This window comes from Macadamia integrifolia, chromosome 1 (assembly GCF_013358625.1).
Source record: "Macadamia integrifolia cultivar HAES 741 chromosome 1, SCU_Mint_v3, whole genome shotgun sequence".
Lineage (NCBI taxonomy): Eukaryota > Viridiplantae > Streptophyta > Magnoliopsida > Proteales > Proteaceae > Macadamia > Macadamia integrifolia.
The window spans coordinates 16,817,241-16,843,368 of record NC_056557.1 but is presented as its reverse complement, the minus strand read 5'-3'; the positions used below and the strand labels follow the sequence as shown (position 1 = coordinate 16,843,368).

Here is a 26,128-nt window from a genome sequence, read left to right as displayed (position 1 = left end):
CAACCTTACCTCGAGAATGTCGAGAGGCAATTTCTATTGCTAGACCACTAGGTACTATGTTATCATACATATCTTTAATAATATCAATGCATTTACTTGACAACCTTCTCTTCTCTAGGACATGCCAAACCTTTCCTCCTGATGCCACAACCATAGACTAAAGAACCATCCAAAGATTAGCTATGCAATTCTTCGTCAATGCGGGAACACACTATCTAAGAAGCCGTAGAATCATATCCTTTTGAAATGTGTTGATGTCAAGGAAACTAAAAAAGAATTATTTTCTTGGTATTGTCATAGGTTTTTTCTAGATCAATAAAAACCATAAAAAGATCCTTGTTAGTTCTATTGGTTTCCATGAATCTCCTAAGAAGGTAAATATATTTTAGATCTCTCCGGTGCAAAACCAAATTGGTTATTCATGATATCAAATTCTTTTTTCCTTTGAGTGGGCTTCAATAACTCTCTCATAGTTTAGTGGGAATGGTTCTAGGTAATCATGATGGTTTTTTATCGATTTCAATTCTATGGAGGCCAATTCCAGAGCTTTTCCATATTATAAGCGGTTCCAAAATTTGGATTTGACCTAATTTGGTTTGATTTCTAATTCAGTTTCATAAGGGTGATTTCTATTCAGAAGTTGTTTGGTTTGATTTTTACACCTTATTTTAGTGAAATAAAATTCAAAATTTCATTGAAATTCCAAAATAGGTAAGAACGTCTTTCAATTTTAAAATTGAAATTACATTCACTCTTCATCTTTGATGAGCACATGATTAGTTTGATGCAGAAAATTGTAATTTCGCATTAAAAATACAACACCAACCTTCTTCTCACGATGGTCTTAGGACTCAAATATGTTTTTTTTTTTTTTGGAATATATATATCTCTTAGTTTCATTTTGTAATTACAACATAACCTTTATGTTAGGTAAATTTGTTAGTAACCAACCTGGATACAACTTTTGTAAGACGAAACTTAGGGCATGTTTGATTTTGTTTCTCCTGTTTCTAGGTCTAGAAACAACATAAATGATTTTTTTCAATTTTTGGAAATGCAAAAAGGTGTTTGATTTTTCTGTTTCTCGAAACGTTTTCAACAGTGTAATCGAGTTCAAGACCTGAGTGAAGGCACAACGATATAGGAATGCAATTCACGAGTGAAGGCATGACGTTGGAATTGCAGGTATGCTTCATGGAGATGAACTTCAGAAGGATGAAGGCAATCTGAAACTGTGAGCTTCACACAACCAGGAGGGGATCGTTGTATTTGTATAGAGAGAAGTTTCAACAATGGGTTGGGGTTTTGGGTAGGTCGAGTGAAGTTTTGAGTTTTTTACAATTTTTGTCGCTCCCACTTGTTTCTAAAAGTAGAAAAACAATTCTTCATTCCTGTTTCTAGACACAGAAATAGACATAAATTTCTATTTATGTTTCCAAAAACAAATGAAACGAAATAGAAAAATCAAACGGTTTTTGGAATATTTTTCCATTTCTAAGCACAGAAAAATGGAAAAACCGTTTCTGAAAACAAAATCAAACGGGCCTTGATGCCACAATTTCTTGCGACTACAATTCAAGGTTTTGCTGAGAGACCTGCCAACTTTTTGCAACTACATGGTCATGCTGGCACTAAGAATTTTAACTGGTGAAAAGTAGGATGTTGAACTGGTTCTACTTCGCTGTAAACAAAGGCATTTTCAATAAAAGCACCTCACTTTGCATGAATAAAGGGAAATGAAAATACACCCAATAATACCTTTTAAAACTCGGCCGAGAGGTGAACCAGCCCGGTTCCAGTTCAAGTCAGGTTTGACCAAACAACCCTGATTTTGAAACGGGGGAAAATAATAAAAAGAAAATTGAAAAAATAAAAGAATAAAAATCAATGAACCAGCGGTTATTGAAAACCGCCTGGTTAGATTCTGGTTTTGGAGTAGAGCATGCAGTTATGAATGGTTTAACCACTAGTTCAGTCCAGTTTTAAAACTGCACCCAACACAGCCTCCACCAGTTATTTCCTTGCAATCATGTTTGAACTGGTGTTGAATATTCACGTAATCACCTGTTTTGATCAGTAAAGCTTGCAATAACAAGTCTTTCATGAACAAGATGAACAGATAAAGACAGTAGTTGATTTGAAACCAATGCATATTAAGTAATCCAAACCAACTTATGGTTTGGAAACAATGACTGGTTTAGGTGACTACAATCAGTTCAATCATCTAATCACCAATTAAGTTCCCCTCCACCTCTTCACATAAATTGGAAAAACAAAAAAAAAAAAATCCACACCTCCTCCTTTCTTTTTTCTTTTCTTTGTATGGTCCATCCCGACACCAATTCAACAATAACACTCTCGTCTCCCTCCCTTTCATCAAACAGCATGATAGATAGGTAATAACAAGCGAAGTCTAGTTGAGAGCTCAGTTACAGGGTACATTGTAGGACATCTTTTCACAACAAAACTGTGGAGCTGACAGAGGCAGTCAGCACTTCTCATTCATTATTCTGCTTCCCTTACTAGTCCTGTGCCTGAATATCCTCAGCCATAAGCTTTTTCTGAAATGCTGGAATCTTACATTCAAAGGCCTCCAATTGATTTACACACCAATCATTTCTTTAGATTTTCCACTCATGGGTGGTAGCGGGCAGAGAATCATTTCTGAAGTGCAGGCTGCGCAGGATATAATAATTAGGAGAACAGATTCCGGAAAATGCTACAATCAACAAAAGAAAGGATTCACGAAATTCTATGGTCAATATACAACAAAAGCACTCTACAGAAATGCCTTAGGGGTGGCACTTCTACTGAACGGTCCAGATTTATTTATCACAACTTATTATTATCCACTCAAATTCCCATACTGTACGACCTGGGAAGGTTGATGCATAGCAGTCATGGTGGAACAGAGGAAACACTGTCAGAATTTGATCTTTATGTTTCTTTTACCCTGTTCCATCCATGAGGCCCCCACGCACAGGGGTTAATAATAAAATCAGGGTCCTATGTCTTAGACAAGCAGAAATCGACAACACCACCAAACCAAATGATCTAACCTGTACAATAAACAGGAGGAATGAGCCATAATCAGATATCTCTGATCATCGATTAAGCTGATATTTATGCTCTGACAGTACACATGCCATATGGGTAGAGGGAGATATGATAACAGCACATTTCTCCTCTATGGCCAAGATTGAGAGGAGACTTACCTTTTGGGTTCCAATACCACGAAGAAGACTCAACACATCAGCAAAGTCAGCAGGGGGCAGGCATGAGAACTGCATGTTCTCTCCAGTATGTGGGTGCTCAAAACTACAGGAAAACAGCAGCATAAAACAAGACGAAAATGAGCAAATTATTCAGGTTGACCATCTCAATAAGATCTATGGGGTTCAAAGTGAAGCAGAAGCAATCCATGAAGATTAAGGTTGCTTATCTCACCCAAGAGCAAAAGCATGGAGGCAAGGCCTTTGTAATTTTGAAACCACTTGCAAAAGGTGACCATGCAAGCTGGAGGGCGTCCTAGGCCGAAGCAGTGAGAGGGCCATGCTCTTGGTTCCTCCATACACTTCGTCACCTAGAAGAGGAATTCCCAGGTACTTTGCATGTGCACGGATCTACGTCAAACCAGCAGCACAGGTAGATATTATATACCAAAGGTATACAACTGTGAGAGTCAACCAGGAAAAAGCCTTAACCCCACTACCCCAAATGGCTAGACACAAAAATATTTGAGTACCAAAACCATTTGTTTGTTACATAAACTCAGGGACAAAAAAATAAGGTAACACTCAACCAGCAAAATTATACCTCAACTAATCAAAATTGGCCACAAAACAGTAGATTGAACGCCTGTGTTACAATTGTATACCTTTTTTTTGGTAAGGGAAAATCTTTTGATTTGCAAGCATACAATTGTATACAGAAAATCAAGTCATCCCAAGTTCCCAACTAAACAACAGTTTTTAAGGACTTTCAAAACAGAAGCAGATTCCACCTGATATGATACAAGCTACAAGCCCAAGGTAGTGTTTGAAGCATAACGAGCAAGGAGACATCTTCATAAGTTGATTGCCCAAGAGGCTCATGGAGCAGGTTTGCCTGACATGGCTGAAAAATCAACATTGAATATTGATTTTTTTCTGGTCTGGCCAATTTAAGTGTCTCACATTGTTCATGTAATATGAAGTTGAACTTAATAAGAGCACAAAAAGGTGGCACAATTGGACTAATCAGGTGGCAGGTAACAAGGTATATAGGAGCAACTGCTGGAAGGGTACATGCTGCAATAATTATAGAGGTTCATACAGAACACAGAAGATCCTGTCTCTAACATGGACTCAGACATTGGTGTCTGTGATGCAGCCAGGCTAGCCAGCCAACCCTAATACTAGATTAGGAATCAACGAAGTGGTTGGCGGCAACACAGGCCCAGGACTATGCTATTTTCCTGACAAAGCAGGGACTGAGAAGCTTGCTGGTTTGCATATGGAGAAGAGAAAGGGCAGCTGCCTAGGGAAGAAAGCAGGTCCATAGCAGGGAGAAGAGGTGCGATCTGAGAGAAGACAAATAGTGGACAGTAACACGAACAATAAAATAAAAAGATTTGATTGCCTTGATGTTCCCATTTTAAGATTAAGTCAAAAGATTCAATTGTCTACTATAAAGTTCTAAGAATAAAATCAAAAAAGGAAAAGGTTGAGGCCTCTTCAAGCAATCTGGCCTGGCCATACTTAGGGCTGGGATTTCTGGGCTGGATTCCAGTCCACAGGCTGAAAGTGTATTAAACGGTTCGGTTTGGTTTGGTGCAAGATTGTTTAGGTAACCAAAACCATAGTTGTTACGGTGCAGGCGAACCAAGGCGGTGGAGGGTTGTCTAAGCGCTTAGGCGAGAAGGCACCCGCCTTGAGGCGAACAAGGCGACAAATTGTTATTTTTTATTTTCTCGATTTTCTAACATTATTTAGTAAGCTATATATACCTTGTCTCATAAAAATCAAGATTAAGTAACATCAAGTCATTAAAAATCAACATTTAGCCATATTAAATCATAAAAAATTAACATGAAGTCATATTAAGTTATAAAAAATCAAAATTTAGAGAAATACTCTGGTTCTATAATAAGTTTGATTGGTCAAATGATATTATTTTTACATGAGATTTTTTGTATCAGTTAAAATATAAAACCAGCTTTCCAACAAGTCTAAGATTACTTAAATCTGAGTTGTAATGACAAAGTAATGCTCTGGTCAAACTTATTTTTAAGTGCGCGAATGCTGTTAAAATCGTCTGAATGAAAATAATTTTATAGATATCAAAACAAAAAATTATTTTATCGGACTTTTGGTTTTTAACAATGTTTTAAAGTGATATAATTTATAAAATTTTCAAAATTGAGAAAAACCCCAGCATTTAAAAGTTGAAAATCGCCCCTATAACCAAAATCCAGTTTTTCTTCTTGGACTGGGGGGTTGACTTTTTGTCCTTTTGGAATTTGATTTTTAAACTATTTTTATTGGATTCAAATAGGGGGTATTTGCTTATTTATGAATAATATCTTAAGTAAATGCAAATCATTTACTTAAATGATATTTGGCATAAATAAGTACCAAAACACAAGGCGGCATGCAGTGCAATAAGGAGATTGTCGCCTAGGCCCCAGGCAAACCGCCTGGACGCCTAGTCGTCGCCTAGGTGATGCCTTGACAACTATGACCAAAACTGAACCATTTAATAAACAGTTTCAATGGTCTCGGTTTAAATGGTTTGGTTTCGGTTAAAAAGGTTTTTTTAGGTCTTTTAATTTTTATTCAAACAGCTCTTTCTCTTTTATATATATATATATATATATATATTGAAATGGATGTAAACTTAACATTGAATTGAATAGTTTATTGTTATATGTTTTGTTTTAATAATTGTAAGGTTAATAGGTTATAGTTGTTTATATGTTTTAATTTTATATTCTAACAAGGTTTGAATGTCTTTTAGTTTCTGGGTGGGATTTGTCTATACTTACCATAATTATTTATTCTAACCATGAATGACTTAACTTACTATGTATATATTAATCAGTTTACTGTTGATTTAAACGGTTCGGTCCAATTTATACCATTTAACTAAACAATCACAATATTGAAACCAAAACCGAACCATTTATTAAACAGTTTCACGGTTTCAGTGTAAACGGCTCGATTTGATTTCGGCTTGGTTTTGACACCATTAGCTGAAAACCCCACCCAAGCCTGGAAATTTCTGGGTGGGCTCAGGATTTTCAGGCCCAAATTGCATCCCTACAGTTAGCTATCACTGTTCAAAGTCTGAATCAAGAACTCATAATTGCTTATAGTACCTGATGAGTTCGGCCAGTTTCTAAACTCCATTCGACAAGTGCAGAGCCAGCACCAGCCAAAACTTCAATTACCCTATACCTGGTGCAATTTGAAATCCATCTTAAGATTGACCCAAAAGAAGGGGTAAAAAAAAGAGAAAAGTAGAAGAATAAGGACATTAAATTCTGACAGCATAGAAGCCTTCAAATTGTCAGTGAGGTTTGGATTCCTAACACATGTATGAGACTACATTGTACTTGCAGGAAAATCAATAAAACAAATGAAATGTGCCATAAAACATAAAGAACATTTAGGCTAATCATGAGGAGCATCAATCCTCACATATTAGAAGCTGCTTTCCATAACGTGTATCTATTGAATTAGTCCGATACCATACCACAACTACAAAGGGATAAAGTACACTTTTGGGAGTGTTCCTAAAACTAATTTCAAGTTATACACTGTACTTCGGATGCCATATGAGGAGGCTGTCAATGCCTATGCACAGCAGACATGTAATCATTCACTATACACACTTCCTAAAACCAAGTTGAATCCAAAGATGCCTAACTAATACATGCATCTATTTAAATGAGGATGCACCATGCCAGATTCATTACTTAGATTTGTTTCATTATTAGAAGACAAGGTTTCATTTAGATGGCCATATTGTCCACATTAGCCTTGATTCATGTGGTAAGTTTCAGCCAACAGGTCAATCTTTGTCAACATTTATCTAGGGTTAGATTCAATCCACGGTAGACTACATAATTGAGCTTGACTTGAAACTTGTAGGTGGCCAATCCACTAGATGGTGGGCCATATGTTTGACATAGGCTAAGAAAATTGACATGTAAGCCAACCAAAGTTTGCTTGACCCATCCAATGATTGAATCTAGTAGATCAAACTTCCACAAGGCTCAAACATTGAGACTGTTTGGATAAGGTTATCTGAACGGGCTGTGAGGAAAATTTTTCCCTAAGAGGCACTAAAATTGCATAAATTGCTGTCAAACTGCTGCCATGATATTTTCACGAATAGCAGAAAAGGGTAAGAGCATCACAAGTTACCATAAAGAATCATAGGCCAAGATGTTCAATATTCAATGTGAAGCAGTATTCCCCACAACCCATGTAGACAGAAATGAGGCTGATATGGTGCCTAACAAGACTTCTGGTACTTGTCAGGTTCCAACAATTCAGAGCAAGAACTCTTACTTGACTGCAAGGAGCACTTCGCTACTTGAAAAATTATACCCAGAACACAGCACTAGACATAACTTGAAACAACAGAAACGAGAAAACACGTCTTGTACTTTTATACAAGTAAAGATAGTGATGAAGGGCCACGAATCACCTACTAGCAGCATGGCGTGCCTGTTTACTCTTAATAGCGCCAGGGATAGCAGCCATGCGAATCCGATTATTTGAATCACGACCAACTGGAATCTCAATACGTCCAGAAAGTGGGGAGGGTACTCCTGAAGTAAGACTCAAATACACTCTATGAATGGTGTGAAGCTTGAATTGTGCAGACAAATGGGCATGAGAATGCTCATCCTGCCATTGAGATGAAGACAAGAGTATGAGATGAATAGTAACATCATATTTTAGTCTCGGAAAGCTTTTAACTAATAAATATAAGAAGAGCAAAAGACTACTTCCTCATGATGATGCAAACTGGAATGAAGTTGCATGCCACCAATTCTTTTAAATTCTCTTAAAACTAGGATATTCTTTTTTTCTTTTCTTTTTTAATTTTTTTTGGGGGGGGGGGGGGGTGGTGGAGTGGAGTGGGATTGAACACCTTTGCAACAACAAGCAATCCACTGGTTCCTTTGTCCAATCTGTGCACAATACCAGGTCGAACAGAAGCCCCATATTCTGTGGCACTCATCTCTTCCTTGGAACTTTGTGCACTGGAATAGCTACCAAAATCATCATCAGAACTATCTGCTGTTTCACAAAATATCTTACTATCTGAGAATCCAACTGTTGGAAGACTGCAATGATGAAGAATACCATTTACAAGAGTTCCACTTGCATTGCCAGGTGCCGGATGAACAACCTAGAAACCAAACAAGAGAATAGTTAAAGGAAAAGGCCAAGTAAAAAATAGTATAAAATCAATCATGAAGGCTAGATGAAATAGCTAAACTGGTACGGTAGTACCCTATGCATAAAATTAGATTAAGGAACCCAGGAATCAGGATATGAGACTGAGAAGGCCCTTTCTGTCATTGAATCTCTTGCGTAAAGAAAGAATGGCATCACATACTATCCTCATAAATAGAATTAAAGATGTTGTAGGAAGCAAGAAGTTCAGATAGAAGTTCACATATAAAAATAACAACTCAGCCTTATCCCAACTGAATGGGGTCAGCTATATGGATCCTTGTCCTCATTCTATTTGAGATCATACTTGATACAAGGCCAAAGCTATGCATGTCTTTCTCACTAGATAGAACATAGAAGTTTATATAATCTTGCTAAATGGTCCTGTAGAATCATTGTTCATGTTTTGACACACATAGCCCATCTAGAAACTTGAAAAGTCGAAAATTAAAAAACTACAATCAAATTCAGTTTTTCTAGCAAAAGGGTTTGTTTCCATCCCAAACATTAAATTTAGATGGTGTTAATTGAGAAGAAAAATGGATAATGTGGCAACATGAATTGTCCCAAAAGGCTGCAACATTCAGCTATAAACGCAATAGCCAACTGTACCCAGGGAGAGGAAAAGGGGTTTTTTTTTTTTTTTTTTTTTTTTTTTTTTTTTTTTTTGTTGGGCGGGGTGGGGGAGGCCTTCGTGATGCCAAGACTCATGCATGCAGCCAACACAAGCTCTGCCCTAAGTGGTGTCAATTGTCAAAACTTCTCTTCATGTCAGCCAACAATTCCTTGTTGAAGTCCATGAAGACAAGGTCCTCACCCAATACACCCATCCCCAGCCTAATGACACCTGCATCCACCTAATGATGCAATTCTCATAAAGAAGTGTCAAATGCCAAAATACTGATTTTGCCTCACAGATGTCACATCCAACAAGGCCAAATTTCACAAAACGCTGTCCTGAAATAGCTCAAGCTACAAGCTAGATAGGAAAATCGTTGGGTAGAAAGCAGGATTTTCATCCATTCACACAATCTAATTCTTAGCAAGTAGTCAGATATTGTCCGTGCATAATGAAATAAAAACCAAAAACTAAGCATGTGAGAAATGAAGTGCTAAAGATTTACCATATCCGCAGGTTTGTTTACAACTAGAACATGAGCATCTTCATATACTATATCCAGTGGTATATCTTCTGGATCAGCCCTCAACGGTTGCAACTCCATTATTGTGCAGTTAACCTTATCCCCAACTCTGACAACGTGTGAAACCTGCTTACACACGCATGGTCAACAATATAAGCTTATCAAGACACTGCATCACAAGTACAATTTAAAAGGCAATCGAAAGAGGTCACATAAATCCTCAACTAACACTTTTACCCTCTTTTACCACACTGGCATATTTGAGAGGCCAAAAATAGTCATAAATTCATATCAGATGGTGTTAAAAACCCCAGATTTCAGTTCACACAAATAGCAAAAAAGAAAGTCACATGCAAAACCCTTAAGTATCTACTAGAGAAATTTTTACTGCAACCATAACTTCAAAAGTACAAACAAACATATGATAAATACAAAAGACAAAAGTGTTTCTAGTCTGGCAAGACTAGAGAATATCTCTAGATTGGCACTTTGTTTTGCCATGTGAAAAGGTGATTTAGCAATCTTGAATCTTGATCATACGGATATCTAGAAAATGGCCAAGATTGGCCACATGTAAAATTTTAGACTTAGATTCAACCATATATTCCTCCCATGTATATTCCCCCTGTATTTTCAGCCGCCTGTCTCTTTTTAGAAAGGAGTTTATTTTCCACTGAATTTTCAAAACCTTACTTTGCCAATGGCCAACTCTGTTTGGATGAGACCTGACATGTTAGCAGGGGACCTTAGAGTCCACCTGTTCACAAAATTTCAGCTCTATATTTACCAGGGTATTAATGTAAATAAAGTAATATACTGGGGTAAGAATGTCAGTTAGATTCTGATCTGATAGTCTACAAAACCATATGGAGCCATTACTCTACAGGCCTTTAATCTCTAAAGCTGCAACCTAAGGGATTTATCATATGGAGCCATTACTCTATAGGCCTTTCAGCATTGACCATATTTCACCTCAAGCTCAAATTAGAGAAATACAGCTCCCAATGTTCTAGAATCTACTATACTTTGCAAATATTTGATAATGCTTAATCTGAAATACATAGCATGAATCCAATGGAGAAGAATCACGCTTTGCAAGACAAACAAAGAGCAGGTTGTTTTTGGCTTAGACATAACCTATAAGTGTTGAAAGCATAGGACACTTTTCCAGACACCCCAAATTGTAATGAAAATTGAATGAATTCCTGACCATGGAAGCAAATTGTCCTCACAAATGGGGAAATATTAGATTCCTACAAGCTCTTATCAGTCAGTATGCAAAGATATGCAACTTCAAGTACACCTTTTTTTGGTAAGCACGACGAAGACAAATCAAACCACTAACCCTTAAAAAAGAAATACATGATTCGATCGAAATTACCTTGTCAATAATACGGCCATTAACCGAAACAAGCCCCGAACGAATGGTCGACTGGACACGAGCTCTACTGACGCCGTCAATACGAGAAGAAATCCAAGAATCAAGCCTTGACTTCTCAGAGCCAACCTCAACGGTCTCTTCCAGACAAACGCCAGCGTAATTGCTTCTCTGGACGACGTGAGGTTGTTGAGATTGATCAGAAACTGAGTCTCCGGTGCAAGCAGATGAACAAAAGGCTCTAACAACCCTAGGGAATCTAGGACTCCTAGGGAAGAGGTAGAGTGAGGATGAAAAGCAGAGCGCTTTTGCTGAGAAAAATGATGAGCAAGCAGAAGCACAGCTCAACGACAGCATCCTAACGTCTTTCTTCGTCTGCTCGTTTCGCGGCTCGCGCTGGTTTTAGAGCTCGACAAGGGAGAGAATGGATAGGGTAACTTCATCATTATAAAAATAGTTAAGGGTAGTTTAGGTCACTTAAGGATGAATTTTAACCAAAATATATATATATATATATATATTATGGATGATTTTTTTGGTAGAATATTATGGATGATTACGCAGTGTAAAACAACAGCAGTACATCAAATCCAATAGATCGCAACCATCCTATGTGTAGGTTTTACTTGTCATGTGGCAGATTTAGATGAAATAATTGTAGATTCCTGTGATTGCAGTGTCCTAATGGTCACGGGTTCTAATCGGAAAACACCCTCTCCGCGAAGCAGGGTGAGATTTCCTACATTATGATCCTCCTCAGACCTGCAGTGGCAGAACCTCATGCATCAAGTAGGGGTACACCTTTCAATTGTAGATTCATGTGATAAAGCCCTAACACCTTGAAATAGAACTCCTAAAACATTGAGTTCAAATATCAATAGAAATAAAAAAATTGGGTAGAAAATTATCAAATAAAATTGCAATAATTATTTACATTGGTTTTTATACCCTAGCCTATTTAGAAAATAAAAATCATTTACAATAATAATAATAATAATTTATGGGTCATAAGAAAAAGTTCTTTGGTAGTAGTAGACATAATAGTTTCTACAATGAAAAATAGGTTTGTTTATTCCCTAATTTCAAAATAAATGTGTGTGAGAGAGAGAGAGAGAGAGAGAGAGAGAGAGAAGTACCTTGAACGTTCTTTTTAAGGGTTGTATTTGTATTTCGGTAAAGTATACCTGTATATGTTTCGCTATAAGTTTGTAGTGAAAGATTAACTCCTTATTTCCTCACTTCATCCCTTATTGTCAATCCATCCCATCATCATTTATTGCCATCTCATAAATGCAAAAAGAATTAGATGGTGTTGCAATCAAAAGGTAAAAGGAATAAGTAATAAGCCACATCACTTGATTGTATTTATTATCAACAAACCAAATTAGGGCATACATGATTAATATACACAAGGTTGAGACTTAGAGACTGTTCAACATAGTTAAGTCTTACAATAGACAAGTAATAGCAAGCCAACTCTTAGCCCCAAAGCCAAAACTGATCTTAACTAATTACAGAACAAGAGAGATTCCACCAAATTCAGACATGACAAATGCTAGCCAAGACCAAGAAAGCTTTTGTTTTCTTTTCTGTGCGGTTGTTCAGATGGTTCATCTTCGTTTCCTTTTGGAATCATAAGTACCATTTGTCGTCATGGCTATGAGCTCTATTGATTCTACCAGTGATAAAACCAAGATTTTATAACCAGTAACCAAAGGGAGAAGAGAGAGAGAAGCAGAAGAAAATAAGAGAGACTGAAAGGAGAGGAGCAGCCGTTATGTATGGCACTCCCCCTCATTGTGTATTTGTAATAATCAAATCCAATAAACTTACATTTAAAGACCTTTGACATATATATTAACACTATCAAAGATTCAAAATAAGATAAAGGAACAAATAATAAAGAATTATTATGGCCTCGAATAATAGTCTCTTCTATGTGTCCACATCATTGATGACTTTATCTATGCTTGCTTCATTCCTCATTCCATATTGAGTCATAACATGCTTCAATTCATCTCTTGTGATAAACTTGGGAGAACAAAAGAAAAATAAAGGTAGATGTTTCTTTACATCTGATGCTCATCAGCATTCTTACCTTTGAAAATTACTGTCTGATCACTTCAGCTATGATATAACACAAACAATATAGTGGTATGTGTTTATGGCCATGTTAATTTCTTTGTGTTGACACAAGTGATGGGTTATTCAAAATATGGTTTGATAAAAAAATCATTGTCTGTCAAGTGACTCAGCTGATTTTCATTAAAACTTTTCAAGTTTCCACTACTGTTTTTTCAAGTTCATATAAGAATCAAAAAGAATTCTGAACTAGCTTTGTTAGTTTTAGATTTTACTGAATTATCGAAAACCACAGGGGGGGTTGCAACTCATCCACTTGGACCAAGGACTATGGACACTTTTTTCCCTTTATTTTATTTTTATTTTCAATTTACAATTAATCTGGTACATATAAAGCATTTCATTTGATACCATGTTCATTCTTGACTCACTTAGTTCATGTTGTTAATGCCAAGCTCAAACTCATTTTGACAATAGCCAAACACAGGGGAGGGGGATGTAATATGAGCAAAACACGGGTGGGGGAATGTAAATTACTCTATAAACTAAGAGAATAGAAACTAACTACTTAATCTCATACAGGCCTTAAATCCTTAATATTTGGGCTTATAGAATGGGCCTGTTATAATAGAAAACTCAAAATTACTTGGCTCATGACATATATAATCCGAGCAATCATTCTCTGCCACACTGCACTGGTGCGGTGAGGATCTGGGTGGCTGGAAGCACCCAGGCACACACCCCAAGGTGCTCTCAGTCGTGCAGATCCTCACCGCACCAGTGCAGATCCTCACCGCACCAGTGCAGTGCGGCAAAGGATTTTTATACTATATAATCCACTGGGGGCTTAAATTTGGGTCTAACTTATTGAACCGCGGTTCAACTTGTCCCAAAAAATTGAACCAGGCCTGAATACGAAAATTCTTCTTCTTCTAAGGGATGTGATTTGCATCAAGAACACATGGTAAGCATATGGGTGGATGAATAGAATTCCAGCATTCACACCACAATCACTTTTACTCTATTCAATGAACCCCAGATTTTCTTTTATTTCCATAGACTGGATTTTTCAAAAGGCACCTAAACTTGGAGGAAAGGGGGAGGAGGGCATGGGGAGTAAAGATTTTCCTTACCAGCCCAAAATGGAGGTACACCACTTAGAAGAATACATAAGATCACTCCAGCACTCCAAACATCTATTTCCTTCTCATAGCTGTGGTGCAGAACCTCTGGCGCCACAATGTAAGAACTTCCCACAAAATCCCAGTAAAATTTCCCTGGAGAGTCAATGGAAATGCATGCATACAGTAGAAGAAGGTTGAAAGGCTGGAGATGAAAGTTAACAGAAGGCAAAACAATATGACTGTCAGGACAAGAATCTATGATGAGTTAAAGAATTCAACATCCAGAAATAATAACAAAGTAAATAAATAACAAAATAAATAAAACCTTCAATGACATATGCATTCTCCACTGAATATGATGATACATGAATCCCCAAATACGTAGCAGGAAACACTATAAAATTTTACTCTTTTTTCCCTTCATAAGAAAATTTGACCTTATTTTGCACCAACACTGATACCATACAGAAGACTTCTTCCATCTTGGCTTTACTCCCTGCCCCAGAGGAACTAGAATGTGAGACATGGTCAATTAATATTTATCATTTTGTCCTTGCAAGTGAATCCATGGACTTATCAATTTTGTCCTCATATATTCGAAAACATAAGCCACTTTATACTTCTCTATCATGAGCTGCTTCTCTGTTACCATTGACCAGTTGGCTGGAAGTTAACCCTTCTGTTTCTTTTGGCCTACCTCCAGTCAAATTAAAGGCAGTTGAGCTTGAAATGTGGAAACCATCCAAAGGAACAATAAAGAAAAACTGAATGTATTTTGTGTGTGCTACTCTGCCCATTTTGAGGGCGGAAGATGGACAGAAAGGCAGAGGCTTAAAAGAAGAGCTACTTTGGTGAATTTAAAAAAAAAAAATGTTGACTGATTTAAGCATTTCTATAATAAGGATTATATTTCAATTCAAATTGTGAGTTTTAAAAGTTTAACAATGGACAATTAATTAAAGAAAAGTTGAAATTACATTGCTAAGGTAACATTTCAGTGAACTGAGAGTACTCCCTCCAAAAGAGGGGAAAAAACTTGGTTGAACTGAGAAAGAAGAAGGGGTGTGGCTCATGTGTTAACTAAAAGAAGTTGTATTTTTGGAAAAGGGAGGGGGGGGGGGGGGGGGGGGGGGACGGCTTATATTTTAGCTGAAATTTAAACACCTAGAGAGACATGTACAAATTTGTAACAAAAATGACAAAGACACAGATTCTGTAACGACATTGTCCAATCACATGTCTTTATCTACTTGATATTTTATAATCCTCTGTATTCAAAAGACTTCTGCTATTTTCCAATTCAAGTGATCTATCGATTATCTCAACCATGGAGTATATCTCCATTGACCGACAATGTGATCTATCCCCAGATAAGAAATCATGAATACAACCATCAACTTCAATTGAACTACTTCCAGAGATCTTCTTGATCCCTGCATCTCTCATCACCTTCCTCACCTTGACAGCTTCCTCAAGTTTCCCAGCCATGGCATAAAGATTGGACAGGGCTATGTAACGAGCCTCTTCATATGGTTCTTGCTCCAGAAGGTGATTCGCAGCGCGTATGCCCAGTTTGTAATTTCCATGAGTCAAGCAACCACCTAGTACAGCACCCCATACACTGATATCAGGTTCAAAGGGCATTTCTTCCACGACCATCATTGCCTCCACTAAAAGGCCGCTACGGGCAAGAACATCTACCAAACAACCATAATACTCAGCCTGAGGTTCAACACCATAAACTCGGCACATGCAGTCAAAACATTTATAGGCGTGATCTATCATACCACAATGACTACAAGCCATCAAAATTGCAAGAAAAGTAATCCTATCAGGCATTAAACCCATCTTCATCATCTGACAGAAAAGAGACAGAGCACACACACCACATCCATGGATAGCAAAACTGGTCAACATAGTATTCCAAGTTTCTAAATTCCTAGGCCCATTCTCAGCAAAGACATCATAAGCAATATCCAATCGACCACACTTTGCATACATATGGATGAGTGAATTAGTCAAAGTCGAAGTAAAGCTAATGTAACCGCTTCTGATGATATAGGCATGAATCCATGCTCCCAGAGACAGACAGCCCAATTGAGAACACGCAGAAAGGGTACTTACTAGTGTGATATCATTAGGCCTACAGTTGCTAATTTGCATAGCCCGAAACAGTTGGATTGCATCCCTAGGCATTCCGTTTTGTGCATACCCACTTAACATGGCATTCCATGAAGCAACATCTCTATCGGGCATTTCATCGAACAGACAACGAGCCATATCAGCAGCACCATTTTGTACATAGGCCACCATCATGGTGGTTCGTAGTGTAGTGTCTTTCTCACTGATCTCATCAAACACTTGTCGAGCTGAGTTCAACTCACCACAAGCAGAGTAAAAGGAAACGAGAGCACTAGCGAGGAACCTATCGGCATTGGATTCATTTTTAATGATTTGGGCGTGGATGGCTTTGCCTTCTATCACCGCGAGGACGAATGTGCAGGCTTTAATGGCTGAGGTAAGTGTGCGTTTATTGGGAAAGCGTCCTTCGCTTACAGTTTGATGGTAAAAGAGAAGAGAATCGGCCGGGCTTCGGGTTTTTGATGGTTGGTCAATTGGGGGCTGTTTCGCGTTTGCAATTGATTTAGCGGGAAAGATAACGGTCACCATCTTTTGCCGCTACTAAACCAAACTGATTTTCAAATCGCGTGGGAGAAATAATGAGGTCGCTCGCGGCGGTAGTAGGCGACTCGGTAGAGTCGATGCGCTGAGACCGTGGCGTGTATTGACCGTTGGAGAGATTATGGGCGTAGGGAACACCACGAATATGCCTCCAATGAAATCAATGAATAAAGGAGAAAAACATTAATTTACCAGGAAAAAAAAAAAGAGAAAAACATTAGGAAAACAAGGGTGCCAGGGATTCCAAATCATTTTCAACGATTTCCCCTCCAATCAGACATGCATGTGGCCTCATATAGTTGACATGCAATCTTAAGCGTGTATGTATCTAATTGAAGGAAAGTTGAAAGGAGAGTCGTTGGTGAGGATCCTAATCTAGTGTTCCCACCGCCTATGCCTATAAGCCTTTCTATTATGAAGTTTCTTTATTAGGTGCCAATGGTTTTTATAATACCCAATTTACCCTTCTTGGGTTGCCACATAATCTAACATTTATCTCTTAATGCGACTCTTACAACTATTAACAGTGACAGAAGCATAACAAACTTTTTCCTATAATTTTCAATTTAGAACTTATTAAGTGTAAAAGGTAAAAGAAAATTTAAATCCATATCCATCTTTTTCTTCCCTTTAAAATATGAAGAAATGAATATAATGGAATTATAGAAGAGTCATTATAGAGAGATTTCAAAAGATCCTGATGAGAATTAAATATTATTTTTAATAAATTTTTTTTATTTTTTATTTTTGGATATTTTTAATAATCAAGAGATATCGTAATAACACTAGACCATCCAATGATATTACATCCTCACACTCCGTGTATATATATATAATGTGAAGTTCACATGGATAGATAACTCTTTCCGGCTACAAATTTGTGGTCCAGCAGCAGATTCCTTTCCTCTCTCTCTCTCTCTCTCTCATTCATGTATGTTATTAATTAAAACCTCGTGGAAAGCCTACCCTCAATAGTAAAACTGTAGCATTGGTGTCGGTTTACTTAGAAAAGAAGGAAAACATAACAACCACCCATGCCGGCCAGTTGGTCCCTCCCAAATCTTTTTCAGGATAATTGCAATGAGAAAGAAGTCATAATCTTGGCATCATAAAGTTTATGATACATATTAAATTCAATTAGAGAATTCTTCTGTAGTACCTACCATAATGCCATTTTAGGTATGGCGACAAAATGGAGTAGGCCACATTCAAAATCTAATCTGATTTTGTCTATTTACTTTGGGCTCACAGGAGCAAGTGGCCATCATCATCATCATTATTATTATTATTTTCATTTGCTTCCAGAGATTTCAAGCCAAAGAGAGTAGAAAGTACCAAAGAGTTCTCTCTCTTGCTTCTAAGCAATCTACATTACTCAATTTTCTTAGCTCAACTATTGGCTATATCTCTTAGAAGCTCTATGATCCAATGAAGCCCACATTGCATGCCCCACTTTAGATAATTAAAATTAAATAAATAAAGGCAACTCTCTTATAATTTCTAGAGCATTTGATGTGTTCTTAAGGTGTGACATAATATAGGATTGATTACTTGACTCAATTATTAATTAGAGTCACATCTAGCCATCTTAGGGTTTAAGGAAAATTATGTAAGATAGCACAAGAAAGGAGACTGCTGCTAGTATATGACCTACAAAGAAAAAATTAAGTATATGGGCCACCATGGATATATAAAAGTTTATTTATGTATAGTAAGTAACCCATCATTAATTATTTAATATGATTAGCACCCATCATTGTAGATTTTTTGTGGGGACTGCACTTATCTGCATCTCTAATCAAATTTTATTTTACTACATAACAACTGTAAGGGGTGGTTTTTAATTTCTTATTATTATTATTTTTCTTTTAATTTAATTCTTTGAGGTCCATAGTCAGCTGATAAGTATAAAAAAAACATAAAATTTTAATTTTGTTTACATCTTTACCAAAGAAACACTTTTTGTATATATAAATTTCTAACAACTTCAATTTAAGAAAAAAAAAAATTTGAGGGTGGGGCGGGGGGGCATTTCCATTTCTAATTTTTATTAATTTAATTCTTTGGAGCTTATATTCATCTGAAAAACATAAAAAATTACCAATTTAATTTTGATTACTTCTTCCATAGAAAAGAAAATTAAATATATGTACACATTTCTAACAAACTTTATTTGCCAAAGAAAACTGTTGGTGGGGAGGATCCCATGTTTTGATTTTTTTGTCGATTTAGGACTGTGCCAAACCCACCCAATGATCTTAAACATTTGAACCCATTACTTATTTTACGTATATTTGTCATTTTATCTTCTCAACCTCAACATTTTAAGGGTTTTGACTTTTGAGAATCCTATCCCTTAGGACATCTCAACTCTAAGTTGTTGTTAAAGGAAATGAACTATACCACTATACTTTGGAAGTGTTCGGAATCATATAAACTTTTGAAATTAAAGGTAAATTTGGTATAATTTTTAAATGCATTATAGAATGCATTCCAATCACAACCTAAGTCTTTAAGGCCCTTAGTCACTTGACACAAAAATTACAAATATATTTGTTACTTTGTTACCTTCTTTAAAATATAAAAAAAAACCCATAAGTTATTATTACTAAAAAAATATATTATAATATTATACAGCCCTTCAACGCAGTTTAGATGAGTTTTTCTTCATATGCACGGCTTTTCTTGGGAAATTGATTTATATAGTAGACCTGTGACTTAGTTATATATCAATTTTTTGGGTTCCAACTTCTATCACTTAAGTTAATTTATCAACTAGTTTTCTTGAGCTTTATATTAGACTTGAAGGAAATTTTAACCTAATTGCCTCAACAAAAATAGATGAAATTAACCTATTAATTATTCAAGTTAGTTATCAAATTAGGTATTAGTGGGGACATAAAGATTAGAGAGTTAACTAAGATTCAACTTTATATATAGAGCTGGCAATTTGATCATATATTTACTACTGAAAATTATTTACACCATATGTTTATCAAATTCAACAGAACACATCATCTGGCAATAATCGAGCTCCATCTAGATTTCACCAAAAAAAAAAATCAAGCTCAATCTGAAAACAAAATTCTCTTAGAAAATTGCTTAATTGTTGGCTTATTATGGTTAGAGGATGCTTTAAGAAATGCAAAATGTTGAATGGTACCTTAGGGCCACTCATATGGGGGTGTTTAGTGCTCTTCATTATTTTTAGTGAAAGTTGAATGGATCTCATTCAACCCTGGTATAACCTGGTCCATGCGGTTGTGTGGTCAGCATGGGCCCTTGAGATTAGCTAGGCCGAAGGCCTGGATACCCATCGTTTGGAAAAAAAAAAGTAAAACATAAAATATTTCATAAATATTTAGGATTTTTTAGTAAAACATAAAGTAAAAATAGAAAAATTATTCTTATACTGATAATGTAGGGATTCTTTCCCATGTCCTCTGCCTGGGGAAGCTAAAGATCTTAGCCAGGATTGATAAGTCACATAGACATGAGCAACCCCTCCCAACACAGTTATTTGCTTTTGAGTCATCACCATGAGTGAATAAAGGACTTATTTATTCTCCATACGGCCATATTTACTTCATGAGGCCTTAACTACCAGCTTTATGTTTCAGCAAAAAATAAAAACCAGCTTTTATGCATGCGTTAGGTAGAGAAAGGAAAGAAAATTTCATTATAATGGAAAAGCATAATGCTACTCCCATATTTAAATACAAAATACTTTTTCCTTCATACATATGCTTTGATAACTGATGAATTGCCATCTTACTTACTTACAAGGGCACTAATAATAAGTTTACCAAAAAAAAAAAAAAAAAACAATAATAATAACAATAACCACCCAAGTATAAAAACTGGATATCGGTAAGAATCTATATAAGAATTAGGATTGTGATAGGCTAATAACAATTATATATCACATCTTATTAAAAACAAATTATAGAACAAAGCCAACATATTTTCAGTTCATATGATCATTTGGTGAGGAGCATAATATATAGTAAACATGCAAATCATTTGTGAATCGGTTTTTTGAAAAACATGGATTAAATAGCATATTTTTTTCAAGGCAAGCCAAAATTATGTATCTATAACTTATGAATATTTGTCATATTATTCTACACTAGTCGCTCTCTCATTGTCTTTTATTTCTTTTCAATATAGGTTTGTAGTTAAAAGTTCTAGGGAAAATATCTTAAGAACCCCTTGCACAAACAACATATCCTTACCTAACAATATCTCCAAAAAAATTTTTTCTTTTTTTTTTGGTCAATAACATGCTATAAAAAAATAAAAACATTATAAGAAGATATAAAATCTATGGTTCTTCAATGTATTCTTAAAATTTGAATTGTAGTTTAAGGGATATTTTTGTTCATTTTCAAATTCCTAAAAACTTAAACTCCTGAGAGTTTTGAGATAGATTTTTATTTTTCTTGGGGTTTAATAGTAAGCATAAGACATTGAATATTGATTAATTAGATATAATTTTTCTATTAATTTATATTTAAAATATTTTATCAAGTTATAAATGTAGAAAATTAATATTTATGCTCACTTTAATTTGTACTCCTAGTAATTCGACTGAAACACACCTGGGTATATCTACATAATATTTTTTCCATATAAAGATTTCTTAACTACGAAAAGATCCATCAAATAACCCACATAAAGGCAAAGGATCATGCCCTCAAACATATATCAAAACATAAAGATTTGTTTTTAACTAAGAAGCATGAAGGCACCTAAATTGCATGAAGACAAGTTACAATGCCAAAGAGAATCAAAGAACAAATTCCATAAAAGAAAGAAAATTGACTAGTCATCACAAAATGTAGACAAACAAACAAAAAATATTACATAATATGTAAATGCAGCCCTTATCTCATTTCTTTAAGAAGGCCAACCATACCAAACTACAATGAGTTTCGACCATAAAATGTGGCTTAGGCATATGGTTGCCCATCTCCATCTTTAAGATCATTGAGATATTTTTATTTGGTTGGGAGGGGGAGGGGGAGGGGGATCTTGGAGAGGGGGAGGAATAGAAGGTTTGGAGGGTAAGTTATACTGCACTAGCCTCAAGCCAACTGCGCCAGCAGCTGTCCTCATTGTTGAGATATTCAGAATTGGTTTTGTTGATCGATTGCCCTTATGACCATACAGAGATTTGGTTTGGGTTTTAAAACTCTCAAATAAATATAGTCAATAAGTTAAATATTTTCAATATTTAATATGATAGATTTGACAATGAGAATACGGATAGGATTCCTCTCCATAGAGCCCAGGGATCAGACAGTGATCTCATGGTTGGGGTGACCTTGGGATACACGGTCGGGTCCTCCCAACCATGGGATTACTCTCTGGTCCCTGGGCTCTATGGAGAGGAGCCGGATCCATGCAAAATCTCATAAATTGGTGGTGTTTAGTAAAAAAAAGGAAAAAGAAAAACTGATGGGAAGATACAAATTAAACAATACAAAAGGAAAATTTTGTTGATACCCGATTTTAGCAAATCTAGCCTACAAGAAAATCGGTCAATAAATCGACGTCAATTTATTGACCGATTATGTTAAGGAGCTGACTAGTATTCAAATTGGCAAAAAAAAAAAAAACTGACGACCTTGTATTAAGGAGTTGATGGGTCAGAATAACCATCAGGTTGATCGAGCAAACTGACCAAATATGGTCAAACGACTAATCATGACATTTTATGGTTAGCTGACTTATTGTGGCTTTTTACAGTCAGCTGACTATTGCAACTTTTAATAGTCAACTAACTGATTGTGATTTTCTACAGTCAATTGACCATTGTGACATTTTACGGTCAGCTGACTGAGTGTGATTTTCTATGGCCAATTGACCATTGCAACTTCTTATGGTTAGCTAATCGATTCTAACTTTTTGGCCAATTTGACCGATCATCAATCAACATAGTTTATACAAACGTGGGTTAGTTCTAGGGAAATTACAAATACATGGCTTAAGCGGTTAAGGAAATTACAACCAATTAAGAGAGTGTACTTCCAATAACTACCCCACTAAGGACATGACACTTGGGTTCCTAAAGCCAAGAGAGCAGGACCTTGTAAATAAAACTATAAAAGGACTATGGTGGCAGAAAGAAGGCATCATCAATAGATCAAACATACTCATTTTTCAGAAGGGGGGGTAAATGTAATACCCAGCTTCTTAAACCCGGTCTGATTTCGCGGTTGAACCGGTTTAACCATGCAAGAACCGAGCCAGAGGAAATTAGAGCAGGTTCCTTATGGGCTATGATGGCACGGGTGACCTTAAACACCGGCTGGCCCGACAAGTCGAGCCAGTGCCAGAAGAGACGGGAGTGCCCAAGCCGTGTACATGCACCTACCATAAGGCTATGTATGGATAAAGCAGGTATTGTAGCCGTATTTTAAGGTATATACGTATGCTACATCGTATGCCTGGGGTGGGGTTCGCGACGAGGCCCGAACCCGGTCAAAATCCCAAGTTTGGCCCTCAGGTGGGTAGGACAGGTGGGTACACCCACCCACCTGAGTGACCCATCCATGTGCACTGTTCACTTATTAGGAATTATATATATATATAGCATTATGTTTATTTCCTTTTCATTTATGACACCCGTACGTTGGTGAGAAAAGTAAAGAGGAGAGAGAAAAGAAAGGGAAGAAGAAAGGAAGAGAAGGAAGAGGAAGAAAAGGGGGATTTCAGCGGCGCCGAAGCTCGGTCTTCCCATTCCGGTGCCGGGAGAGTGATCTTCAACTCTAGATCTACAGTTAGAGATAAGCAAAGTTGGGTTTTGTGAACATTCACCATACCCAAGCTTTAAACCCTTGATTCGAGTATGGTTTCTTGAGATCTTGTAAATCCCCTTTGAAATGATGAATCTAAGGTTTAATAGATGATTTATGTGTTGATCTTGAAGGATTTGAAGAGACATTGACAAGGTGGAAGAAGCATTGTGAGTTTGAAGTGATTTGGAGGGTTTGAGGTTGTTCTTGAGCAAAGAAGGTAAGATGGTTTCCCTCACTTGAATCTAACCTAGATCTAGGTTAGAACCATCCTATAGGACCTTGAGGTGTAAAGAATGGGTGGGAAAAAGCCCCATTTGATTCCCCAAAGAATGGAGTAAATGGGGAAGAAACAGGGTGTTTCCCGCCAAGACCGGTGGGTACAACCAGTGGGCCCCTACCTGCCTGTGCGTACCCACCTGAGAAGGCAGGGGAGGCCTTCGGGCCCAACCGGTGGGCCCAACCGGCGGGCCATATACCCGTCGGTCCCAACCGGTGGGTAGGACCGGTGGGCCAGACTGCCCACCTGTCTGACCCACCCGTGTGGCCCCGAAGGTGATCCTTATGTCCGATCGAACCCAAATCGGACGTGTGACCTTCTTTTGACGTTCTAAACACGATTTTGACATCGGATTTCATTAATTTTGATCCTAAAATGGTGAAGTACTAACCCCGCTCAATTATGTTAGGTTCACCAAATCCTACCCGATTCGCACCGGATCTCACCCGTACCGAGCGGGAATCCTTGTACGCTACAGGTAAGTGGGGAGAGGACATTTGGCCTTGTGTCAAGGCATTGTTTGGCATTCATTTAATTATATCTAATCTAGTCATGTCATCATGAATATGCTATGTAGATTAGTCATTCCACACATTGATGTGCATATGTGCTATGTTTACTTTTCAAATGCCAATTGAATGAGATGTTTATATGTTGAATGTGGACATCATGGTGCATAATGCATTGATAGACTAGATGCCGTAGTCGGCTTGGAAACGAATGCATTGGTGGCCCGTGGAATGGGACACGGAGGCACTATGCAGTCGTACTATTGTCATATAGGAGAATGCGGTATTAGGATTCTCACCATCCCGTGCTACGACCCTTCCCAACAGGGGTTAAGGTGTTGGGTTATCATTTGGGGGGAAGCAGTGGTCGCGGTTGTCGGACACTGTGGCGGTTAGGCATTACGCCCGACGAGTCATGTAGGACAGTCGGCAACCCCGGTGGTACATTCAAGAGGGCCAATCGTACTGCTTTTAAATTGCTGGAGTCAGCACCTTTATTTTCAGTCATTTACATTTCTGTTGAGAGCCGGTGGACGGCATTGTCTTTACTTTTCCGAGTACTCACGGTGGGCCTTCTCCGACAGCCCTATGGGCGTATCGCGGGAGGGAGTTCGCGGCTCGTACCCGGAGTATACGCGCACTGTGTTTGTAGTAGCACTAAAACCAAAGACTTAGTAATGTTGCTTAGGTGGATGTGATCTAAAATGTATAGCATGGCATGTAGTGCATATGATGTGTTGTGATGTGTGGACTGTTGTGTGTGGTCCATCTTTCTACTTACTGAGCTAGTTAGCTCATCCCACGTGTACACTCCCTTTTTAGATGATTTTGCAGGTCATACATCTGAGCCTGAAGAGGACTGGTGGACCCCTGAGGAGTTTGAGCACGGCGTAGACTGCTCGTGCGAGAGCTGTGCTGCGGGACAGCAGTTCTGAGGCCGAGCTGAGCTCCACCTTGGAGGCCGTGCTGAGCTCCACTACCGAGGCCGAGCTGAGCTCTTCTATGTGATGCCGAGCTGGGCACAACCCCTGATGCCGAGCTGAGCTCCAGCCTTGAAACCGAACCGAGCTGTGTACTCTGATGGTTTTTGATGATTTCCCGTATATACTTGGTATTTGAATCATATTCTTTTTGTGTAAATATCATGCCTTCGGACCCAAATGTATATAATTATTGTATCACAATTCAGGTATCAAATATATGGGATTTATTCACAGGTAAAACTTAGTCTTCCGCTGATCTGATGAACTTATGTTAGTGTGTGTATGCTGTGGTGGAATACAGTATCTGATGATCCTGGCAGGTTTGGGTTAACCGGTGTTAACTCGGTCACCGCTCCGGTTCAGTGTGAACGGGGTGTGACAAACGGTGGTATCAGATGTAAGATAGGACAATCAAATTTTCCATTCTACTTTGCACATTTTCACTTTTGATGTATCACCCCTTTGTTAGTTGTTTTGTTTCTCTTGTTTAGGGTCCCCCCTTTATTTAAACAGAATGGCTATCATGTTGTACTTAGCTTTTTTCCTTAATATATTTTCCATTCACCCTAAAGAAAAAAAGGTTAACATAAGCATAGATAAATCACAGATTTTATGGGCTTACCAATTTGCCGAGACCACCCATTCCAAGGAAATTGAATAATCAACCCAGATTGCATTGATTCTCTCATAAGCTC

General features: G+C 37.4%; 2 protein-coding genes across 2 annotated transcripts; both read right to left on the bottom strand.

The window, feature by feature from the left end:
• Positions 1 to 2,132: 2,132 nt before the first annotated feature.
• LOC122093137 (RNA pseudouridine synthase 2, chloroplastic) lies at positions 2,133 to 11,419 on the bottom strand. Its single transcript, XM_042663437.1, has 8 exons — positions 10,977 to 11,419; positions 9,578 to 9,721; positions 8,146 to 8,406; positions 7,696 to 7,898; positions 6,359 to 6,437; positions 3,448 to 3,623; positions 3,216 to 3,318; positions 2,133 to 2,676 (listed from the first exon to the last, which is right to left on the bottom strand). Exons 1-8 carry the CDS (start codon positions 11,328 to 11,330, stop codon positions 2,659 to 2,661), a joined length of 1,338 nt encoding a protein of 445 aa, XP_042519371.1. The 5' UTR covers positions 11,331 to 11,419; the 3' UTR covers positions 2,133 to 2,658.
• A 4,002-nt stretch (positions 11,420 to 15,421) lies between these two features.
• LOC122069366 (pentatricopeptide repeat-containing protein At2g29760, chloroplastic-like) lies at positions 15,422 to 16,849 on the bottom strand. Its single transcript, XM_042633400.1, has one exon. The coding sequence runs from the start codon at positions 16,847 to 16,849 to the stop codon at positions 15,422 to 15,424; it is 1,428 nt and encodes a 475-aa protein (XP_042489334.1).
• Between the last annotated feature and the right edge of the window lie 9,279 nt (positions 16,850 to 26,128).